We start from the raw sequence: 23,803 nt of genomic DNA, 5'->3' as shown, positions 1-23,803 counted from the left end.
CAGAAAAAGCTGCCGTCTCAGCCACCTCCATCGTGGGCATTAGGACATCTTCAAAAGGTGATGCCTCAGAAAGGCAGCATCCACCACGAAGGACACCCATCACCCAGGACATGTCATCTTCTCGTTGCTGCCAACGGGGAGGAGGTACAGGAGGCTGAAGGTCAGGAACAGCTTCTTCCCCTCCACCATCAGACTGGACAATGAACCCATGTACAATACCTCACTATCTTTTTTCTATTTTTGCTCTCCTTTGCTCTACTTATTTAATTTAATTTTTATATACATCTCTTACTGCAATTTGTAGTTTTTTAAATGATGCATTGCAATGTACTGCTGCCGTAACACAATAAATTTCACGACATGCAGTATGCCAGAGATATCAAATGCGATTCTGATTCTGGGAATGCCATATTTCCTTGGGTTTCTCGGCCAGCTCACAAAGACCAGGACGAATTGTTGATGACGTTTATGCCCAGAACCTTGAAGCTGTCAACCAGCTCCAGTTCAGCAGCCCTGGATACAGACAAGGGCATGAATTGCACTCTGTTTCCAGAAGTCCGTGATGAACTCATTTGTTTACTGACATTGAGGAAAAGGTTGCTGTCATGATAACATGCCACTAGGCTCTCCACCTCCTTCCTGCAGGAAGGAGATAGATGCTGTTTGAGTGTTCAATGTAGTCTAAGATCCAACCCATCACGCTGGAGTTATCTGCAAACACGTGGCTGCAGTTTGGCCACACAGGGAGTGAATTGTCCCATCAAGTCCATGATAGCTGTACATACTCTCTGGCCTCTGTCCATTACATTGAAAAACTTTTTTTCTGTTCCAGGCTTAATCCAGCTCCCTTTCTGAATGCCACAACTGATGCTGCCCATTGCTGGAATTAACTCCAGATCCCACCCTCTCATCCTCAGGTCACGTGTGAACCTTTCTGAACCATTTCTTCCAATGGGAACAGGCTCCCTCCTGCTCTGGCGATATCATTCCCCATTTTAAATCCTGTTCTGGACTGCACCTCCTGATCCAGGCGGCAGTTTGCCAGCCACTCCACACAGGCCAAGTTCCTCATCCCGGGAGTCTGCCGAGTAAATCCCTGCTACGCTCCATATCTTTCTGGAAACAAAATGCCCGGAATGGGACTCTTCAAATTACAGCTGTTGCCAAACCAATGCTTTGGGTATCCCCATTATAATTTCCTTGTTCACGGAGTTTCTGCCTCCGTTTATGAATCCTGGGACCCCATGTGGCTTTTTATTGGTCTGTGTGTACCAGGGCAACATTTCTTTTACTATTTGCACAGCTTGTTGTTTTTTGCGCACTGGTTGTTTATCTGAATTGTGTGTGGCTTTTCATTGATTCTGTTCTGTTTCCTTGTGTTTACTGTGAATGTCTGCAGGACATAGAAGATCTGATAGAGGTATTCAAAAGTATGAGGGTATAGGTAGGGTAAGTGCAAACAGGCTTTTTCCACAGAGGCTGGGTAGGACTACAGGTCATGGGTTAAGGGTGAAAGGTGAAAAGTTTAAGGGGAACATGAGGGGAAACTTCTTCACTCAGAGGGTGGTGAGGGTGTGGAACGAACAGCCAGCACGAGTGAGCCTGAAGAGGTTTGTATAGATACATGGATGGTAGGGATATGGAGGTGCAGGTCAGTGGGACGAGGCAGTTTAAATGGTTCATCACAGACTAGATGGGCCAAAGGGCCTGTTTCTGTGCTGTACTTTTCTGTGACTCAATGACTCTAATTTGTTTTCTGTTCTTATAACCACTGTCTTTCAACAATCCACTGTTGCCCAATGATACAAAGCCCAGAGAAGTATTGTCACCTTCACAAAAAAATTTCAGCAAAGAATTCTGATTTTAACTCATTGTCAAGGGTTATTGAGATATAGAGGGCTACAGCACAAAACCCCACCCTTCAGCCCATCGAGTCCTTACTTGCCTACTCTTCTGCTTAGTCCCATCTACCATCACCAGGACTATAGCCTTCTAAGCCTCTCCCGTCCATGCACAGGACTGTGCAAAAGTCTCAGGTACATATATTATATAGCGAGGGTGCCTTAGACGTTTGCACAGTACTGTAGTAATTTTATGTATTACACTGTACTGCTGCCACAAAAAAAAACAAATTTCATGACACATGTGAGTGATGATAAACCTGATTCTGATATGGGTCTGTATCGTGGACTGAGAGTAGGAAGCGGTGTAGGATGAGGGAATCATTGTTGGGAAAGGGGAAGGGAGAGGGGAGGAGCAGGAAGCACCAGAGAGACTTTCTGTAATGATCAATAAACCAATTGTTTGGAATCAAATGACCTTGCCTGGAGTCTCAGGACTGGGTGTGTCTGCACCCACACCACCCCACCCCGCGCACCACTGGCACACCTTCTCTGCCACCTGTCCCACAGCACTTCACCCTCGCCATCGCCAATATCCATCGCTCCTGCCAGATTTTCAAACTCCCTCTCCGCCCCACGGTGACAAATACAGTACTGCGCAAAAGTCTTAGGCACCCTTGCTATACATATGTGCCTAGAATTTTTGCTCAGTGCTTTATCTAACCGACTACTCTTAAATGTTGCAATTGAACTTGCCTCTACCACGCCTGCTGGTAGCTCACTCCACACACACCACCCTCAGATGAAGATGTTCTTCCTCAGATTCCTCTTAAATATTTCTCCCTAACCCTATGGCCTGTAGTTCTAGGCTCACCCGACCCCTGAGGGGACGAAGCCTGTCTGCATTCAATTTATCTATTTTCAGTACCTCTGTGGATCTTGACTCATTCTCCTCTGGTCCAGGGAATAAAATCCTAAACTATACCTCAGGTCCTGAACACCCAGCAACATCCTTGCAAGTTGTGTCCGTACTCTTTCAAGCGAAATGTTCGAATTTTTGAGAGACTGTTTGTGAATTCCAACTGAGAAGAAAAAGAATTTTAGGATGTATATTGTATACATTTCTCTGACGTTAAGTGTATCCTTGAAACCTTTGAACAAACTAGTGTCAGAGCAACACACACAAAACGCTGGAGGAGATCACAGGTCAGGCAGCATCTGTGGAGGGGAACAAACAGTCAAGTTTTCCGGTCGAGACCCTTCAGCAGGACTGGAAAGGAAGGGGGCAGAAGGCAGAATAAGAAAGTGGGGGAGGGGAAGGAGTACAAGCTGGCAGGTGATAGGTGAGACCAGGTGGGGAGGGAAGAGGGTCGATGTGGGAAGGGTAGGTGAAGTAAGAAGCTGGGAAGTGATAGGTTGAAGAGATAAAGGACTGAGGAAAAAGGAATTTGACAGCAGAGGACAGTGAGCCATGGAAAAACATAAAAGCATAGAAAATAGGTGCAGGAGTAGGCCATTCAGCCCTTCGAGCCTGAACCACCATTCAGTATGATCATGGCTGATCATCCAACTCAGAACCCTGTACCTGCCTTCCCTCCATAACCCCTGATCCCTTTAGCCACAAAGGCCATATCTAACTCCCTCTTAAATATAGCCAATGAACTGGCCTCAACTGTTTCCTGTGGCAGAGAATTCCACAGATTCACCACTCTCTATGTGAAGAAGGTTTTCCTCATCTCGGTCCTAAAAGGCTTCCCCTTTATCCTTAAACTGTGACCCTTCATTTTATCCTTAAACTGTGACCCTTGTAGGAAGAAAGGGAAGGAGGAGGGGGAGAAAGAGGAAGGTACAACTTGGGCCCCGAACGTCAGTGGTTGAATCTGTTCCATAGATGCTGCCCGAATGCTGAGTTCCTCCAGCATTTTGTGTGTGTTGAATTTGATTTCCAGCCTCTAGATTTGTGACTACTGCAACGAGAGACCTCTCTGTGGAAGGCAACTGCCAACACCAGCAGTCTCTGTACTGAAACAAACTTTTCTGAGTTCAGGGTGAGTCTGAGATTGGCTCTACCTTCTTACCGTTAAAGTGTTCAGCAGCCTTTGTGTCTCACTGAGCGGTGGACTTCATAAATCTTCACCATAGGCTATGTGTAGTGACACCAGCAACGTTAAACCGATTCTCCCTTTGCTAAGTTTGCACAGCCGTCAACACTGCGGTGAACCATTGCCATGAACAGTTTATGCAACACCTTCTGGGGCTTTTAAAAGATCGGCAAAAGGGCAAGCATGGAAAATATTACAACATGCGCTGACCACACCACCCGGACATAAGCTTCTGATGAAATCAGACTGATTGCATTGCTCTTCGCTGTGGAAGGCACCAGAGGTTCGAGAGTATCAGCGGGCAGAAGCAAGTGAAGTTGCCATTACTAGGGAGAAGGAGCTTGGAAACTGAAAGGTCTGAAGGTAGATAAGTCACCTGGACCAGATGGTCTATAGCCCATGTTTCTGAAGAGATTGTGGAGGCATTAGTATCAATCTTCCAAGAATCAATAGATTCTGGCATGGTTCTGGGGGACTGGAAAATTTCAAATGTTACGTCACTTTTCCAGAAGGGAGGAAGGCAGAAGAAATGAAATTATAGGTCAGTTAGCCTGACTTCAGTGGTTGGGAAGATGTTGGAACTGATTTTTAAGGATGTGGTTCCGACGTACTTGGACGCAAATCATAAAATAGGCCAAAGTCAGCATGGTTCCCTTGAAAGGAAATCTCTTCCGACAAATCTGTTGGACATTTTTTGAGGAAATAGCAAGCAGGATTGATAAAGGAGAATCAGTAGATGTTGTGTACTTGGTTTTTCAGAAGGTTTTTGACAAGGTGCTGCACATGAGGCTGCTGAACAAGTTATGAACCCATTGTAATACAGGACAGATTCTAGCATGGATGGAGCTTTGGCTAATTGGCGGGAGAAAGAGTGGGAATAATGGGAGCCTTTTCTGATTGGCTGCCGGAGACTGATGGCGTTCTGCAGTAGTCAGTGTTGAGACTGCTTCTTTTTACGTTGTATGTCAGTGATTTGAATGGCAGAATTGATGGATTTATGGCCAGTTTTGAGGGAGGTACAAGATAGGCGGAGGTGCAAGTAACACTGAGGAAGCAAAGAGTCTGCAGAAGGACTTGGACAGATTAGGAGAATGGGCAAAGAAGTGACAGATGGAATGCTGTGTTGGAAAGTGTATAATCATGCATTTTGGTAGAGGAAATAAAAGCATATTCTATCTGATAAATGGAGAGAAAATTCATAAATCAGAGGTGCAAAGGGATTTGGGAGTCCTTGTGCAGGATTCTGTAAAGATTAATTTGCAGGTTGAATCGGTGAGGAAGGCAAATGCAATGCTCACATTCATTTCAAGAGGACTATAATATTAAAGCAAGGATGTAATGTTGAGGCGTTATAAAGCATTGGTGAGGCCTTACTTGCAGTATTGTGAGCAGTTTAGGACCCCTTGTATTAATGAAAACAGCAGACAGAGATCCAATTAAGTTGCAGTCAGGAACGGAAGTGAGCATCGACAAAATTGCAATGTCTAAACAGAAAATGTGTTACTGTCGTAACAGGGGCTCGCTTATATCAGACCAATGCAGGTTTAATGAAACTTGCAGAAAATGCAACAAAGTAGGACAGATACAAAGAGCATGTTTGACAGACAAAAATAAATGGACTCACAGGGAAGAGAAAAAGATAAAAAGTCAAGTTGTAGTTTCAAAAAGAGCACTAAACTGCACGCTGTTGATGGAAAATCTAATAATGATGAGGGTGACACAGGACTGAGCAGCCTAAAGATTAACAATGTGAAAACTAACAATAGACAAGCAATTTACACCAGAAGTGAACAGCAAATTAATTAAAATGGAATTCGATATGGGCTTGGCTGTTTCAGTCCTTCCACAAAAAGAGTTTGATTAACATTTCAAAGATACTGAACTGAAGCCTGCTGATAACCAACTATGAACTTATACTGGAGAAAAGATAACTCCTGTGGGAATGACATTCATAACAGTGCAATACAACAACCAACAAACTACATTGGGCGTGTATGTGGTAAAAGTGGGAAGGCCAGAGTTGTGGGGCCAAGATTGTCTGAAACAACTACAACTTGATTGGAGATCCATCCGCCATTTGCATGTCACATCCCCAGCAACAGAGTCAACTGAAAGCAAATTAAGAAAGATACTGGGTGATGCCACAGCAGTTCAAGGATGGCATCAGAAAACTTAAACATATCAAGGGTAAAATATTGTTAAATGAAAATGCCACTCTCAAGTTTTACAAAACCTGTCCATTTCCTTATACCATCCATGATAAAGTAACCAGTGAGCTCAATCACCCGGAGGCTGAAGGAATTCCTTTCAAGGTTGAGTGCAGCCCATGGGTAATGCCAGTGTTTCCAGTAGCCACAAAGAATGGATCTGTCAGGATCTGAGATAATTTTAAGGTCACTGTCAACCCAGTACTGAAAGCAGAGCAGTGATCTCTGCCCAAAAAAGAGGACATCCTTGCAAACCTTTCTGAAGGAAAACATTCCAGCAAAGTGGACTTAGCAGAGGCCTATCTACAGATGGAGATGGAAGAAGAGTCCAAAGTGTTTCTCACCATAAATGCTCATGAAGGGCTTTATCACTATAATAGGCTTATTTTGGAGTAGTATCTGCACCTGCACTGGACCAGATGCTTCAACGCTCCCCAGGTACTCAGTGTTACCTGGATGACTAAGTGTTCTGCAAGACCAGTCCTTGAGAAGGGGCTTTTCAACACCACATCGGTGTGTGTGGCATTAGGAACACTTCAGGACACTTGGTAGATGCATCCACAATTACAAAGAAATTCCTGACGAGAGCAGAGTCAATTGTTGGAGAAGAAAGGTGCCCAGAGGAGTCAGAGCCACTTCCTGCAGTCCCAGAGTCAACTCCTACAATCACCACCAAGGAGGTCCCAGAACCTTCCATCACCATGATAGTTCTTGACAAATTTTTCTACAGAAGTGGCTTTCCATTGCCTTCTTCTGGGCAGTGTCTTTACAAGACATGTGACAGAGAGGAGTGTTTTGTATTTAATATTTCAGTAATATTTGAGTAATCTTGTAAATATATTGTTTGATTAAATATTCATTGTTGTTTACATAATTCATTATGGGTTATATGTAAAAGTACGTGAATGGCATACGTTATTACATCACCACATCATGTGTGAGTGCCTAACTGAAAGAAAAACTAAATACACGAGTATCTCCCACTCCCATGTTTTTCTTTCGATTAGTTTATGGGGTTACAAAATGTAACAACCATTTAATTACCAACGATATCCTGGGGACGTGGAGGAAAACTGGGGATGTAGCCGGAGAAATTTGAGCAATCACAGGAAGACTGTGCAGCAGCAGAAGTCAGTACTGAGCACAGGTCACTGGAGCTCTGAGTCAGTAGTTCCATTTTAGCTTCCAGCGACACTCCTTTCTGAGCATAGCTCAAATCAATCTGTGTTGTAGAACAGTACAGCACAGGAACAGGCCCTTCAGCCCAAAATATTGTGCTGAGCCAATAAATACCAAAGAAAATTGCCAAGGTGATTGTGCAGCCATGACACCCATGACACCCACCCAAACATCACCTGGGCATGGGCATGCTCCACCTGGGTTTACAGTAAACTTGGGGAGTTTCGAGAGTTAATATCACATGGGGAGAGGTACGTCCCTACCAAAGGAGGAGTAACGCGCTCTGTTCGATTTCTGGTCACCCTCGGGCAAGGTGTAGCACCTGCTTAGAGCCTCCCCCCCCCCCCGGGGCATTCAGGGTCATGTGACCATGGGAGCAGGTGGTGAATGGTCGTATGAGCAGCCGGTGCACATCACAAGTCCTGGTTATGCAACCACTGACACCAGGCAGACAATCTCTAAAAAGTATTGATAATGCCTGGGGTTATCCATCTTGTAAAGACACTGCCCAGAAGAAGGCGATGGTAAACCACTTCTATAGGAAAATTTGCCAAGAACAATCACGGTCATGGAACGACCACGATCGACCACATCACACAACATGGCGCATATTGATGATGTCATACGACACGGCACATCATGATGATGATGAACGTCAGACAGCTTAACTGAGCACATTCCAGACACCAGACATCCAAAATGGAGACTGTTCCGAGTTCTGTGGTGGGAGATTTCCAGGCAGACAGTAAAATGGAATCACGAGGTTCTGAAAGCTTCCTTGAAAGGTGGCATCCTCACCAAGTCCTGGGAACCCCTCGGCACAAATGGACCAAGTGAAGAAGGGTCAGGTTGATGCATCAGAAGCACACAGAAGGTCAGTGGTTGTGGTGAGAGGATTTCACAGGACCAGCACGGAGATGCCATGAGAGCCATATCCTGTCCTGTCTGTGGAGGAGGCTCTGTTTCCATAAAAGTCTCAAGAGCCACAGACCCAGAGTGGAAGGAAGTCACCTTTCATCCTGAAGGAATGGCTAATGGGAAGTAAATACCAATGCCATCACATAGCGTTATTGTAGACTGCGCTAAAAGCATTCATCGTAGGGTAGTGGTAAGTGCAATGCTTTACAACTCCTGTGATCCAGGTTCAATTCCCACCACCATCTGCAAGGAGTTTGTACGTTCTCTCTGTGACCACATGGGTTTCCTCCAGGTGCTCCGGTTTCCTCCCACAGTCCAAAGGCATATGAGTGAGGGTTTGTGAGTAATTCCAGTGCTGGAATTGAACTCTGAACTCTGACACCCCGGGCGTTATGCTAACCACTACACTACCCTGGCGCCCCACCACTTCGTGTAGGCTACGACTTTGGAGGTTAAGACAAGGACATTTTTTTTTGTTCTAATTATATTCTTTCTTGTAAAAATTAAGTAAGATCATAACATTGTAGGTACGAGGCCAAGAGACCAGGGAACCATTCAATAGCCTTATATCTGCGGGGTAGACGTTGTCCTTGAGCCTGGTGGGACGTGCTTTCAGGCTTTTGTATCTTCCGGAAGAGAGAATGTCTGGGATGGGTGGGGTGTTTGATTATGCTGTCTACTTATCGAGGCAGTGAGAAGCGTAGACAGAGTCCACAGAGGGGAGAAGAGAGATTGTCTGTGGTGGGTGGGCTCCTTGATTAGGCTGGCAGTGCTGGTGAGTTTTCATGCCTTGACATCTTTGTGGTAGGACCAGGACAGGATACTGACAATGTTGACTCTCAGGAACTCGGGGCTCTCCTCCATCTCACCCTCCACACCAATGATGTAGGCAGGAGCGTGTGACCTCCCTCCTCTCTGAAGTCAATGATCAGCTCTTTAGTTTTGCTGACATTAACGGAAATGCTGCTGCCATGACACCACGTCACCAGGCTCTCTAACCCCTTCCTGTACTCCAACTCATCGCTATGTGAGAGACAGCCCACTACACTTTGTAGACAGAGTTCTCATGGCTCAGAGCATTCGGAGTTTAAGCTGCATCATGAAACCTTGAGCCCTACATCCAGAGAGGAATTTGTACTCAGTGACGAGGGAGTGCTGCACTGTACGAGATACGGCATTTCAGACATTGCACTAAACACCTGCCTACCCTCCTGGGTGACGTACCCAACTGTTACTCCCTGACTGAATGAGACTGAGTACCGGACAAGTGTGTAACGGTGCCAAGTGACCAAGTTGGACTTCTCCTGGTCTCCCCCTTCACTGCTGGAAAGAGAACTTTCCTTTGGTAACTAGGAACACTAGTTGGCTCTCTGACAGAGTGTAACGCCATTTCTTTGTTACAGATATTTGTCAGTGTTTCCAAATCCCGAGGAAAGCAGTAAAGGCATTCCATTCCCAAGTGGATCAGCAGGAAATAGTGGAAACGGTAACTGCTGGCAGTAACTTAGCTCTGAAATAAACGTATTTCTGAGAAGCTGAGGTTAAAAATATTAGAGGAGGATTTTGCACCCAGAAGAGCATTTTGAAAAAAATATTTGGGATTTCATTAGGAGGGCTCGAGAACAGGTCGTCATAACTGGCCGACACTTCGCCAGCATTAGCCTACCTACCACCGTCAGGGACGTAGTTACAGAAAAGGTGCTGGAAAAGGGCCAGTAACATCATGAAGGATCCCACCCACCCTGCTCATGGACTGTCTGTCCCACTCCCATCAGGGAGGGAGGCTATGTAGCATCCACACCAGGACCAGCAGACCCAAAAACAGTTACTCTCCTCAAGCAGTAAGGCTGATCAACACCCCCGGCCACTAATCCTCTGGACCACAGTGCATCCACAAAACGAATATCAAAATAATATACACTGCACATAAAGCAAAATATTACTTACCATCAATATGTTAATAAATTATAATTCAAAGGGCATGTCGTGCACAGCACAGGTAAACAGTAAACAGCTTGCTGTCCTAGTGACGAGGCCTCGGTGGTGGCAGGGTATTCATTAGTCTCACAGTCTGAGGGAAGAAGCTGTTACCCAGTCTGACAGTCCTAGTCCTGATGCTCCTGTACCTCCTTCCTGATTGTAGTGGGTCAAAGAGATTGCAGGATGGGTGGTAGGGATTCTCAGCAATAATTCAGGTCCTTGGTATACAAACCTCCTGGTTAATGTTGCGAGAACAAAATAGCTGGAAAAAACCTCCTGCCTTTGTGTTGTTGAGTTCATCGCACGTCACTAAGTTGGTTTTGTGTTGCGAAAGTTATCTCAGGTTGCCTGTGCACCTTCTGAAAAGCTTCTTTCTCTGCTGAACCTTTTTATGATTCGGTTTTTAAAATGGTGAAATAAAAGGCCGAGATGTGGAGAGGATGTGTCCAACGTTGGGGGAGTCTGGGACCAGAGGTCACAGCCTCAGAGCAGAGCAGGAGTTCTCAGCCGAGGATCCGTGGTTAGTGGTAAGGGTCCATGGCATGAAACAAGGTTGGGAATCCCTCAGATAGAAGGATGTCCACTTAGAACAAAGATAAGGCAGAATTTCGTTAGCCAGAGAGTGGCGAAAAACCACGCTTCCAGGGGGTAGGACAGACAGAATTCTTACAGAGGACGTCAGAATTGAACTCTGAACTCTGACCCCCCCCCCAAATTGTAATAGCGCAGCGCTAACCCATATGCTACCATGGCAACCCTTCTTCCCTCTCAATGCGGCTTGGAACTCCAACTGTCCTTTACTGAGAAGTTTAGTCACAGTTTTAAACTATCGGATCAAAGGAGATCAAAGAACTTAAGTTTAAAACTTTCTGGAAATGCCTGCACCAATGGAAAAGTGTATGCATAACAGTGAGCCTTAATTTTCTCTAAATAATACCAGCCTTACGGATGCTCATCTTGTCTCAATGATGTAACAATATAAATATTTCAATAAAATTCATCAAGTGGCATTGCATACCTGGAAAGATTCTGGGTTGGACTGTGGACAGGATAAATGGCACTGTTGGTATAAACAGGGGAACTGTTCTGACTCATGAAAGGTGATTGTGAATGAAACTTTTATTCTCCAAATTATTGATCCTTTAAAATGTATTAAAATTCATATTGTCCTCCACTCAAATCATGAATTCCCTGACTGGTTAAACAGGAAAGTGAAGGAGAAGTGAGACTGAGAGGAGAAGGGAGTGCAGACGGATCACAACTGAGAAGTTTGGGAATCAGGGGTTGGGGGTGGAAGTTCGACACTGCACCAACATCACAGATCTACACTCTGCAAGTTACGGGCAAGTTGAACCCCATGTCAGTCTCATTATTCTTAAATGTTTCAGCTTTAATTGACCAAAAGTGTAATGTCAAATGAATAAAATAGCTATTTTTTTTATCAACAAAATTGTTTTCACTCTTCTACGTTGAACGTAGAACAGTACAGCACAGGAACAGATCCTTGGGCCCAAAATATTGTGCTAAGTCAGCTAAAAAGTAAATCATACCCCCTCCCAAAGAAACTCAATCCTCCTACCCATACAATATCCATATCCCACCATCTCACCATCTTCCTCACATTCATGTGTCTATCTAAACGTTTCTTACAAGCTTCTAATGCCTTTGCCTCTACCACCAGACCAGGCAGCACAATCCAGACATCCACTACTCCCTGAGTGAAAAACTTACCCCTCACATCCCCTTTGAACCCAACCCCTCTCACTTTCAATGCATGCCCTCTGGTATTAGACATTTCAACCCTGGGAAACAGTCTCTCTCTACTCTATCTCTGCCTCTCATAACCCTGTAAACCTCTATCAGATCTCCCCTCAGCCTCTGGCGCTCCACAGAAAACAACCCAAGTTTATCCAGCCTCTCACGATAGCACATGCCCACTAGACCAGGCAGCATCCTGGTGACCCTCTTCTGCACCCTCTCCAAAGCCTCAACGTCCCTCCTATAATGAGGTGACCAGAACTCTAGGCACTGTATGGCTTGCTTGTCCTGATTGTGAGTTGATGGACGGGCCACACAGTGTGTGTTATTTGCTTATTCAACTATGTCAGCACGCAGGGCGCCCTAGCACGCTCCTGTAACAATCCTTAAAATAAAAAATATTCAGCCTCAGGAGTAAATGGCACCTGTTGTGAATGATGAACCACAGGTAATGACTGGAACCTTGGCGTCTTCAGTTCCAGGTGAGGTGGAACTCCGAGCCTGGGGAAAGGAAGGAAACAAATAACAACCGTGAATGGGTGTTTGGAGCAAGTCCTTTACGGCACCAGTCATCACTGATAGGGTTCAATTCCCACTGTTAGGAGTCTGTACATTATTTTTATTTTGAGGTATAAAAATTCTGAGGGTTACAGATATGTGACAAGAGACCTGGCGAGGGTGGTAAGGACCCAGCTGCTGGAGTGTCCGAGACTAGAATCGAGACACGGTGCAAAGACGGGGTTCTAAACTAGATGCTCGATGAGAATCTGAAGTTGAACTGACGATAGAGCACTGAACCGCGAACCACAGTTCAGGAGCACTTCAAGTATTAAAATCCTGGTGCCGAAACATGGCTGCCAATCAGCAGGGCAGGCCTGAATCTTTGAAAGGGCCGTGCCAGCGAGCCTCGTTCCAGAGAGTCAGAGTGTCTGAACCCCGGAAGCTGGCACAGTTGGGCACGTGCCACAGCGATACAGGGTAAATGCAAGCAGGCTTTGCCCACTGAGGTTGGGTCACGGGTTAAGGGTGAAAGTTGAAGCATTTAAGGGGAACCTGAGGGAGATCTTCTTCACTGAGTGGGTGGTGCAAGTGTGGAACGAGCTGCCAGTGGAGGTGGTGGATTTAGGTTCGATTTCAACATCTAAGATAAATTTGCAGAGGTACGTGGATGGGAGGGGTATGGAGGTCTATAGTTCATCTGCAGGTCAATGGGAGGGGGAGATTAATTGTTTGGCACAGACTAGATGGGCCAAAGGGCCTGTTTCTGTGCTGTAGTGTTCAATTTACTCTCTGTGTTTAGATGCACCGAGAGGTGGATGAAAAGAACACTCGGTGTGCACCTGCAGAGCGAGGCATCTATCTGCATAACCCCAAGGCAAACGTTGGTCTCTGTGGTTTAAGGTGAATGCTCTTTGTTTTCCAGTGACAATGGGCTGTAACTGCAGCACAGACTACGATGACGACAACTGGATCGAGGACATGTGTGAGCAGTGCCGAATGGAATATGAACGAGAGCAGAAACAGTACCTGCAACAAGTGAGTCGCTTTGTCAGTGAACGCAGGTTTAAGTAGAATAAATTATTATTTTCAGTTAAATACGTGGTTGACAAAGTAGTTAAAGTAACTTTCATAGTAATTCTAATTATCAAAGTACAGATATGTCACCATATACAACCCTGAGATTCATTTTCCTGTGGCATACTCAATAAATCTATAGAACAGTAACCATAACAGAATCAATGGAAGATCATCCAACAGGGTGCAGAAGGTAGCAGACTATGCAAACACAAATATCAATAAATAACAAGAACATGAGATGAAGAGCCTGTGAAAATGAGGCCATAGGTTGTGGGAATGGTTCAGTGATGGGGCGAGTGAGGTCGAGTGAAGTTATCCCCTCTGATTCAAGAGTCTGATGGTTGAGGCGTAGTAACTGTTCCTGAACCTGGTGCTGTGGGTCCTGAGGCTCCTGTACCTTCACCCTGAGAAGATGGCATGTTCTGGGTGGTGGGGTGTCCCTGACGATGGACGATGCTTTCCTGCGACAGGGTTTCATGTAGATGCACTCAGTGGTTGGGAGGGCTTTACCTGTAATGGACTGGGCTGTATCCTCTACTTTTTGTAGGAATTTCCGTTCAAAGGTGTTGCTGTTTCCATACATCAGTAACGGGAGGAAAAAACAATGTTCCAATCCAGCATCAAATGACACCTCTCAGTAGCCAGGTCTCCGCCCAAGACTTGCCCTCTTCTCATCACTACCATCAGGGAGGAGGGACAGGAGCCTGAAGACACATGACTCAATGTTTTACAAACAACTTCTTCCCCTTCACCACCTGATTTCTGAATGGACAGTGAACCATGAGCACCCCCTCACTGTTTATGTGATGTTGTAACTCATAGTGATTTTTATGCCTCACGCTGTACTGCTACCATAAAAAACAACAAATTTCACAACATATATCAGTGAACACAAATCTAACTCTCATTCTGAAGTTGGTCTTGGTGAGGGGTCTGAGACTAGTCAATGGTCTATCGTAGCAATACAATCTGAACAGTTACTGACGTTTACATTCCTTTCGTTAATCAATGTACTTTGAGCTATAGACTCACAAGTGAGCTCCACCCTCTCCGCTTCCCGCCCCAGTTCAGTTACATAGCTGGGTTTAGCATCTTGTGCATGTGGAAAGTTAAACAGAATTCGAGAGACACACTTCAGCTTCCTGAAGCAGCCTGGGTGAGTCATTTTCTGGAAATGGATCGATTTGGAACTCTTGTCTTCACAGCTTGCTGAGATGCTCAGAGCTGAGAATGAGGACCTAGTTTCCAGACACAAAACACGTTCTTCTCAGACCCCAGGTGACTGGGTCCTGGAACCCAGGGCATCAGCAGCAGCCCATCGAGGTTCTATGTGCTGCTGAACGCATGGAGCAAGGATCAGAAAGCACTCTACAGCAAAGCGACCCAGTGAGGGCGGAGCGCAATCAAAGGGGAAAGAGATGTCAAAATAAGAAACCGAAAACAAAATGTGTTGGGGAGTCAGTAGGTGGAAGCAGTTTGTCAGAGTCAGAATCAGAATAAGAGTCAGAATCAGAATAAGAGTCAGAATCAGAATCAGAATCAGAATCAGAATCAGATTCAGAGTCAGAATCAGAATCAGAATTAGAGTCAGAGTCAGAATGGGAATCGGAATCGGAATCGAAATCAGAATAAGGTTTATTATCACTGACATATGCTGTGATATTTGTTATTTTGTGGCAGCAGTACAGAGGAAAAGCATACAATTATTATAATTTATAAAATAAATAAATAGTACCGAAAGAAAAGGAACAATGAGTTAGTGTTCAAGGACTGTTCAGAAATCTGATGGCGGAGGGGAAAAAGCTGTTCCTGAAACATTGAGTGTGTGTCTTCGGGCTCCTGTGCCTCCTCCCTGATGGTAGTGATGAGAAGAGGGGTCTTCAGGCTCCTGTACCTCCTCCCTGATGGTAGTGATGAGAAGAGGGGTCTTCAGGCTCCTGTACCTCCTCCCTGATGGTAGTAATGAGAAGAGGGGTCTGCAGGCTCCTGTACCTCCTCCCTGATGGTAGTAATGAGAAGAGGGGTCTGCAGGCTCCTGTACCTCCTCCCTGATGGTAGGAATGAGAAGAGGGCATGTCCCAAATGATGAGGGTTCTTAAAGATAAATGTCAGCTTCTTGAAGCACCACCTCGTGAAGGTACCCTCGATGGTGGGTGAGTTGTACCTCTGATGGATTTGGCTGAGATTACAGCCCTCTGCAGCTTCTTGCAGTCTTATGTTTTGGAGCCTCCACACCAGACGGTGATGCAACCGGTCAGAATGCATCTGTAGAAGTTTGCACAAGTCTTTGGTGACATGCCAAGTCTCCACAAACTCCTAACGAAGTTGATTGAATCAAAGCATTAGGCTTATGACAGATCCTCTGAGATGCTGACATCCAGGAACTTGAAGCTTTCCCTTTGATGAAGACTGATGTGTGTTTTCCTGACTTCCCCTTTTGAAGTCCACAATCAATTCCTTGGTCTTGCCGACTGGAGAAAATGGGCAACAATTGACTCCTGTTTGGGGTGGGGGAGAAGTTACCCACATGAGTCTCCAATTACTGCATTCAGTTCAGTAATAATTGAACAAAATTTCCAGTCTGGGGACGCACGATGTTGTTGCTGCATCTGACAGAGGTGGGCTTTTCCAATTGTTCATGAGCCTCCACAAAGAGTGTAATTCTGAAATAGGAAAATTGATGTCTTAATGTGCATCAAGAAGTCATCAGCTCCTTCTCAATCTAGAAGGCCAAATGCTCCCACTGTTCAAATGGTCCCCATTGTACCAACGAATCTGTGACTAATACCAGTAAATGATTACATTATTGATCAACATCTGCTTTAAATATTCATCAAGACTTGGCCTCCACAGCTGTCTGTGGCAACAAATTCCACAGATTCACCACTCTCTGGTTAAAGAAATTCATCCTCATCTCCGTTCAAAAAGGATGCCCCTCTACCCTGAGGCTGTGTCCTCCGCTCCTAGACTCCCCCACCATCGGGAACATCCTCTCCACATCCACTCTATCAAGGCCTCTCACCATTCGATAGGTTTCAATGAGGTCATCCTTCATTTTTCTGAATTCGAGTGAATACAGGCTCAGAACCTCAAACACTCTTCATATGACAAGCCATTCAATCCCGGAATCATTTCCGTGAACTCCTTTGAACCCTCTCCAGTGTCAGCACATCCCTTCGTAGATAAGGGGCCTAAAACTGCTCACAATTTTCCAAAATACCTGATACTGAGAATGAAAATCTAATATTGCCTTTGATAACATTCAATGGAACTAAATAATAATCCCATATGCGGTGATATGCGATAATCAACTGCATCTGATCTTTATGTCTATTGGACCTGTGCTGTCTTCAGTTAACCTTTAACTTTCTTTTCACCAGAACCAAAAGCACAATACTTACTCAAGCTAAACCTCTGTTTACCAAAGACACACTCTTTACCAGTGTTACTCAAGTGTTTGACTGTGTACGTGGAGAGTGGTGACCTGCAGAGCTGTGTTATTGATGCTCAGAGCTGGGATAAAAATTGGCCTGCCCTCTTGTAGGCAGTAAAAGAGATACTAAGATACATCCCAGGATGCACTGGGACATATCATCAGTGATGTAATCTGGGGTCATCGGGTGTTTCAGATCTTTCAAACATCAGCCACTCTCACCCATGTGGCTGGTGTCCCAGCAGCACTGGTCCATGGGTCACACCTCTTGATCCATAGCCATCTGGAGGATCGCTCAGCAGCCTCTGTAACAGTCCACATGGCTCTTTTCTTTGCAGCCCCTGTAATGCCAAGGAGCGAGTAGGGTCTGCATAGTGAGCAGCCTCTACATCCCACTTCTGTTGGCTCACATTCTGTCTTCTACCCCTGACTTTGGCACTGTTCTACCAGGTCCTGATATTTGGCTTTCTTATGCTCAAACACCTCCACAATCCGGTCTTCCCAAGGCACTGTCAGTTCTACCATGGCCACCTGCTTGGAGGTTTCTGACAAAATGACCATGTCAGGCCTCAGGGATGGAGATGCGATGAAATCAGTACCAGAGACAGCACGCGGTTGAAGATAAGACCCTTAACAGTGTTGATGCACAGAGGGATCTTGGAACCCAACTTCATATCTCATTGAAAGTAACTACATGGGTTGATAGAGTGGTTAAGAAGGCATATGGCTTACTTGGCTTTATTAGTCAAGATATTAAGTTCAAAAGTCAGGAAATTATATTGCAGTGTTATAAAACACCAGTTAGGCCACATCTGGAGTATTGCATACAGTTCTAGTTGCCTCATTATAGGAAGGAGGTTGAGCTTTGGAGAGGGTGCAGAGGAGATTTACCAGGATGCTCCCTGGACTAGAGGGCATGTACTATAATGAGAGGCTGGATAAACTTGGGTTGTTTTCTCTGGAGTGGCAGAAGCTGAGGGAAGATCTGATAGACGTTTATAAGATTATGAGGAACGTTGATAGAGTAGACAGACAATATCATTTTCCCGACATTGAAATGTCTAATACCAGTGGGAATGCATTTAAGGTGAGAGGGGATCATTCCAAAGGAGGTGTGAGGGGCAAGTGTTTTACATATAGAGTGGCGGGTGCCTGGGGTGGTGGTAGAGGTAAGAGACATTACAGACTTTTGAGGGATATTTAGGTAGGAACATGGATGTGAAGAAAATGGAAGGATTGTGTAGGCAGAGGGAAGAGCCTGTTCCTGTGCTGTACTGTTCTATGATACCTGCTCTAGAAGATTATACCTTCATGAAACAGCAGGAATGGCAGATCTGAGGGCGGGGGGGGGTGCTCAGCAGAAGGGCTGGAAAGCGAGGAGATTGAAAAGATGTTTCTTCTCACCGGGAGAAATCGAACCTGGAGGGTGGAACATCACATCTTGTTTATGGTTGAAGACAACTTAACCAGACTGACATTGCCATTGTTTTCCATTCATCCTATAGAATTTCCCAGAAATACGAGATCCTTTGGTGTCCTATATTCCGCAATCTCCACCAACGTCACCCTTTCTGGGTAAGTTCTCACCAATACAAGGCTAGTTATTGTTCTTAGTCATGGGAGATCTGGATGTGAACGATTAACCTTATGTATGATGTCAGAAATTTCCTCCCACTCAAACTCCGAAATATTTAGACCATAAGATGTAGGAGCTGAATTAGGCCATTTGGCCCATCAAGTCTTCTCCACCATTTCATCATGCTGATCCATTTCCCTCTCAGCCCCAATCTCCTTCCTTTTCTCCATAACCCTTCATGCCTTGACCAATCAAGAATCTATCAACCTCTGCCTTACATATCTGCCCATTGCACCTTAGAAATAAAGATTTAACTCCAATTATCCTCAGTTCCAGAAGGTACAGAAACTTCTGTATTTTAATTTACAGAATATGTAGTAGACATGGCCTGACTTCAAATCTGTAAAGACATGTTTCAATATAAGTAAATTAAAACAATAAGACTACAAATTATCTGGGAGAACAAATTTGTCCGTCTTCCTTCGCCTTCCTTGAAAAGACCTAAAGTCTTCACATCACCATAACTGGTCTTTCCTTAAACCTCTCTGTGATTGAGAGGGATCCAGGATCAGCCATGATGGAACAGCAGAGCAGACTCAATGGGCTGAAAGGTCTAATTCTTCTCCTGTGTCTTGTGGTCTTATGGATTTCACCCTCATCTCTCTAGCAAGAAGCTCATCCTAAACTCCTTAGGAAGAAGAATGTTTCGCCACTAAGTTATTTTATTTAAGTTTGATCATCGAAGCACACATTATTCAACATAGTACTCTGGATGAAACCTGTTCTGTACCATCTTGAATATAGTAAGGGGTCTCCCACGCAAATGTCTCTTTTCCCAGTTGAACAGTTCCATACTCTGGTCCTTGATACACGAGCTGAGCCTTACCCATCACTGGCTTCTCAGTGACCAGAGCTGGTTGGTCACTGTACAGCTTACTCACTTCTTCCAGGGCATCCTCCTTGGTGAAGATGTCCAGCATTCTACTGGCTTCACTGGTTGTTGCTGGTGCAAAGATTGAATTTCCCTATACTGAGTTTCCTCACTAATCCCCCCTTTTTATCAACCCCCTTCTGATGCTTCTCAGAGAGCGTGAAATATTTGGTGTTCCTTTCAGAAACTGCCGAGATGCATCAGAGTGTTGAATTGCTGAGTCAGGCCACTCACTATACAACGGGAAGGCATAGGAGCAGAATTAAGTCATTCACCTCATTGAGTCAACTCCATGGCTGACTTATCATCCCTCTCAACCCCATCCTCCTGCCTTCTCCCTATAACCTTTGACACCCTGACTAATCAACCTCCACGTTAAATACACCCAGTGACCTGGCCTCCACCACCGTCTGTGGCAATGAGTTCCACAGATTCACCATCATCTGGGTAAAGAAATTCCTCCTCACCTCTGTTCTAAAGAGTCATCCTTATATTCCTAGTCTGTACCCTCGGGTTCTAGACTCCCCACTGGAGGAGACATCCTCTCCATGTCCACGTTACTCCAGACCAGTCCACCAGGCTCCTAGTAGGACAATTCCATCATCTTCTCCATGTCCACATTACTCCAGGCCAGTCCGCCAGGCTCCTAGTAGGATAATTCTATCAGCCCCATTGCTTCACCGCCTTCCCACCACCTGCAAAATACTCTTCCTAAAGTCCATCTCCAGCTCCCTTTGGAGGCCAGGTTAATCCTGATTAAAGCAACACACATCAACGTTCTGGTTCCATCATCATCAAAGTTGATGTGTGTTGCTTGAATTTCCAGCATCTGCAGAATTCCTCGTGTTTACATTTTTAATCCTGATTGGCTGAGTTTTATGTGTCTCTCGTACCTTGAGAGATCAGAGCATCCAGTGAAGGGTGCTGTGTACGTCAGTGACCAATGCAGTCCGCAAATGTCACCGTGCTTCCAGCACCCACACGGCTTACTAACCCTCAGCTGTACGCCTTTGGAATGCGAGAGGAAATCGGAGCCCCCGGAGGAAACTCGCGCGGTCACGGGGGAGTGTACAAACTCCTTACAGACAGCGGTGGGAATCGAACCTGGGTTGCTGGTGCTGTAAAGTGTCAGACCGACTGTTACGCGATTGTGCTGTCTAGCTACATAGACCGGCAGAGAATGGCGAACATTTGCCTGGATGGTACATTGCAATAAATGAACATCCTTGTTCATCCTCCAAACTGATTGTTAAAATCCAATGGTCTGATTCTTTTCAGGTGATGATATATTTGTCGCCTTGTACAATTATGAGAAAACTCATCACGATGACCTGGAATTCAAGAAAGGAGACCAGATGAAGGTGATTCAACGGTGAGTGGTGGGAGAGACTGGGGAGAGAGCAGCTAGCAGACCAGGTACAAAGGGTGCAGACAGAGTATTTCAATAAAGTAGGAGAAATATAACAGAAAATTGTAAACACTTCTACAGTTTGTGTAAACAGGAAAAGAGGAGTGAAAGTAACAGATCTATGTACACAAACACACACACACACACACACACAAACACACACACACCACACACACACACATACACACACACCACACACACACACACACACACACTCACACACACACATACTCACACACACACACAGGCACACACACATACTCACACACACACACACACACACACACATACACACACACACACACATACTCACACACACAAACACACACACACACTCACATACACACAAACACATACTCACACACACACACTCACACACACACACAAACACACACACACATACTCACACACACACACACAGACTCTCACACACTCACACACTCACACACACACACACACACTCACACACACACTCAGACACACACACTCTCACACACTCACACTCACACACACTCACACACACACACACACACACACACACACACACACACACGGCTAATTCTGTTCCTCTGTCTTATGGTCTGAATCTGCCGCTCCCACTGCCCCGGTAGCACATTCCACATGCTTACCTCTGACATGTGTCTGATCTGAGGCAGAGTAACTAACATCGCTCTCACCATTTTGCAGGGAGGGCGAGTGGTGGAAAGCCCAGTTGCTGGAAACTGGAGAAGAAGGATATATCCCGTACAACTTTGTGGCGCAAGCACACACGCTGGAGATTGAATCGTAAGGCTTCTCTCTCTTTTCCTCTTTATTTAACAAGGTGATCTCTCTCCATATCTATTTCCCTGGTGAGGATTGATTGCTGAGTTCCTCCAACATTTTGTGTGTTTTGCTCAAGATTTCAGATATCTGCAGAATCTCTTGTGTTTATGATAAACTGGATCAGATAGCCATCCACGATATGCTGCCTTGCCCACGGACCTCAGTACCCGCGAGGCATCTGTCTGGAAAACCAATCTGTCTGCCCAGGCCATTGGCTCACTTTCTGGTGCTCTACCATCTGTCTATCACAGGTTCATCTGTCTATCACGAGTTCATCTGTCTATCACAGGTTCATCTGTCTATCAAGGGTTCATCTGTCTATCACAAGTTCATCCCCTTTGTATCAGTTTCAACATAGTGTCACAGAGCCTTCATCTCCCAATGCTTGACTCTCACACCTCTGTCTTCACGACCCGTATCCTTCTCGCCCAACCCACTAGTTAGCTGTTTCTTATTATTTCAAAGTTCAAAAGTCAAAGTAAATTTATTATCAAAGTACTTATATGTCACCATATTCAACTCTGAGATTCATTTTCCTGTGGGCATACTCTGCAAATCCATCAAATCACCTCTCAGGCAGGAGCTGATACGTTTCACTTCCAGCCTCTCGAAACACTTCATCACTGTGCAACTGGGCGATAGTCATTTAGACACATTACCAAGCTCTTCTTGGGCACCAGTATAATTGAAGTAGAAGGGGGTCGCACACTGCGGAGGCAAGAGGTTAAAGATTTCAGTGGTCACTCCGGTCAGTTGGCCAGCACAAGAACCCCGAGGTGGGGATTGAAGCTGTGCCACAGGAGCTGAGGGAATCTGTGGCAGGTTCCACACCAAGGGCAACACAACGTGCTTGGAGTCTCTGGGTCTTTGTTAACTAGTACTCTACTGAAAGTTCCTCAGCATTTTAAACTGCTTGATTGTCCATTTTATCCAACAATGACAGCACAAAAGGACCTGTGCAGACACGAGGAAATCTGCAGGTGCTGGAAGTTCAAGCAACATACATAAAAATTGCTGGTGCCTGCTGCGTTCACCAGCAATTTTTATGTGTGGGACCTGTGTGGGAGAGTTTTTAAAGTGGAAAAACTGTTGCACTGGACAGTTCCACTCTCTTGACCTCAGCAGTTTGTGCCCAGTAATACGAGTGATCGTCACAACTGGGGTCTTCCCCAGTTGCAGTGGACGACCATGATGTCTCTGTGCTTTGACCCGCCCTTCGCTCTCCACAGAGTGTTGCAGAACCGCCTTCCTGGCCGTTGGATCTCACTGTAGATCTCATCCACCCGGTCTGCTGGAGCTGACTTTTAACACTAGGGCAGCCATCGCCCTATCCCACCAGGAAATGAGGCCTGCCAGCTCCCCTCGCCTGGTCCAGCCCGCCTGTCGGAGCGGAGTACCGGGGTGTGGCAACCCTCGCACGCGGAGGCAAGAGCTGAGTGTCCGGTGGGGACCAAAGATGAGTGACCTGCCCGGGAATGGAGATGGCCAGCCCCCTCAGCAGGGGTACTGCCCCTCCCTGGACACCCCATACACTCCATACCGCTTGTGTTTCTGCAGTTTAAAAAATATTGGGCTGTACTTGAAACTACACAAACACGAGATATTCTGCAGCTGCTGGAAAATCAGATCAACACACAAAATGCTGGAGGTTCTCAGCAGGTCAGGCAACATCTGTGGTGAAGAATAAAGAGCTGACGTTTCGAGCCGACACTCTTCATCAGGAGCAAACACTTAAATCCAATGAATGGACATCGCTGCTCAGGGACCTGGGTTTTCAGGATGCAGTCATTTTTATACTGGGGACACAAGGGGAAATAAGAGGGCTTCAAGCCGAAATGTTGACAGCTCCTTCTCCCCCACGGATGCCGCCTGAACCCGCTGAGATTCTCCACTAGATTCCTTGCTCTTACGTTGCACTGCGTGGGCTCCCCCGATGGGTGATGGCATGATTTACAATCAGAACAAAACTGTGTAAAACCTGTGCAAAGCCAGTCGCCTCCCCTGGACAATTCTGACTTCTGGTGGAGTCTAGCTGAGTCCCTATGTTGTAATGTGCTCTCTTGCGGT

General features: G+C 45.6%; 1 protein-coding gene across 2 annotated transcripts in view; it reads left to right on the top strand.

Moving 5' to 3' along the window:
- Positions 1-23,803, top strand: part of LOC134339060 (proto-oncogene tyrosine-protein kinase LCK-like) — a 101,631-nt gene that overhangs the window by 26,268 nt on the left and 51,560 nt on the right. For both annotated transcript variants that reach the window (XM_063035340.1, XM_063035339.1), the window contains exons 2-5: positions 13,409-13,521; positions 18,502-18,571; positions 20,782-20,875; positions 21,599-21,697. In XM_063035340.1, the coding sequence (XP_062891410.1) occupies positions 13,414-13,521; positions 18,502-18,571; positions 20,782-20,875; positions 21,599-21,697 (371 nt within the window). In that variant the 5' untranslated portion in view covers positions 13,409-13,413. The remainder of the gene's footprint in view (positions 1-13,408; positions 13,522-18,501; positions 18,572-20,781; positions 20,876-21,598; positions 21,698-23,803) is intronic.

This window comes from Mobula hypostoma, chromosome 28 (genome assembly GCF_963921235.1).
Source record: "Mobula hypostoma chromosome 28, sMobHyp1.1, whole genome shotgun sequence".
Taxonomy (NCBI): Eukaryota; Metazoa; Chordata; class Chondrichthyes; order Myliobatiformes; family Myliobatidae; genus Mobula; species Mobula hypostoma.
Note: the sequence above shows the minus strand (reverse complement) of the source record. Positions and strands in the feature narration are given on the sequence as shown.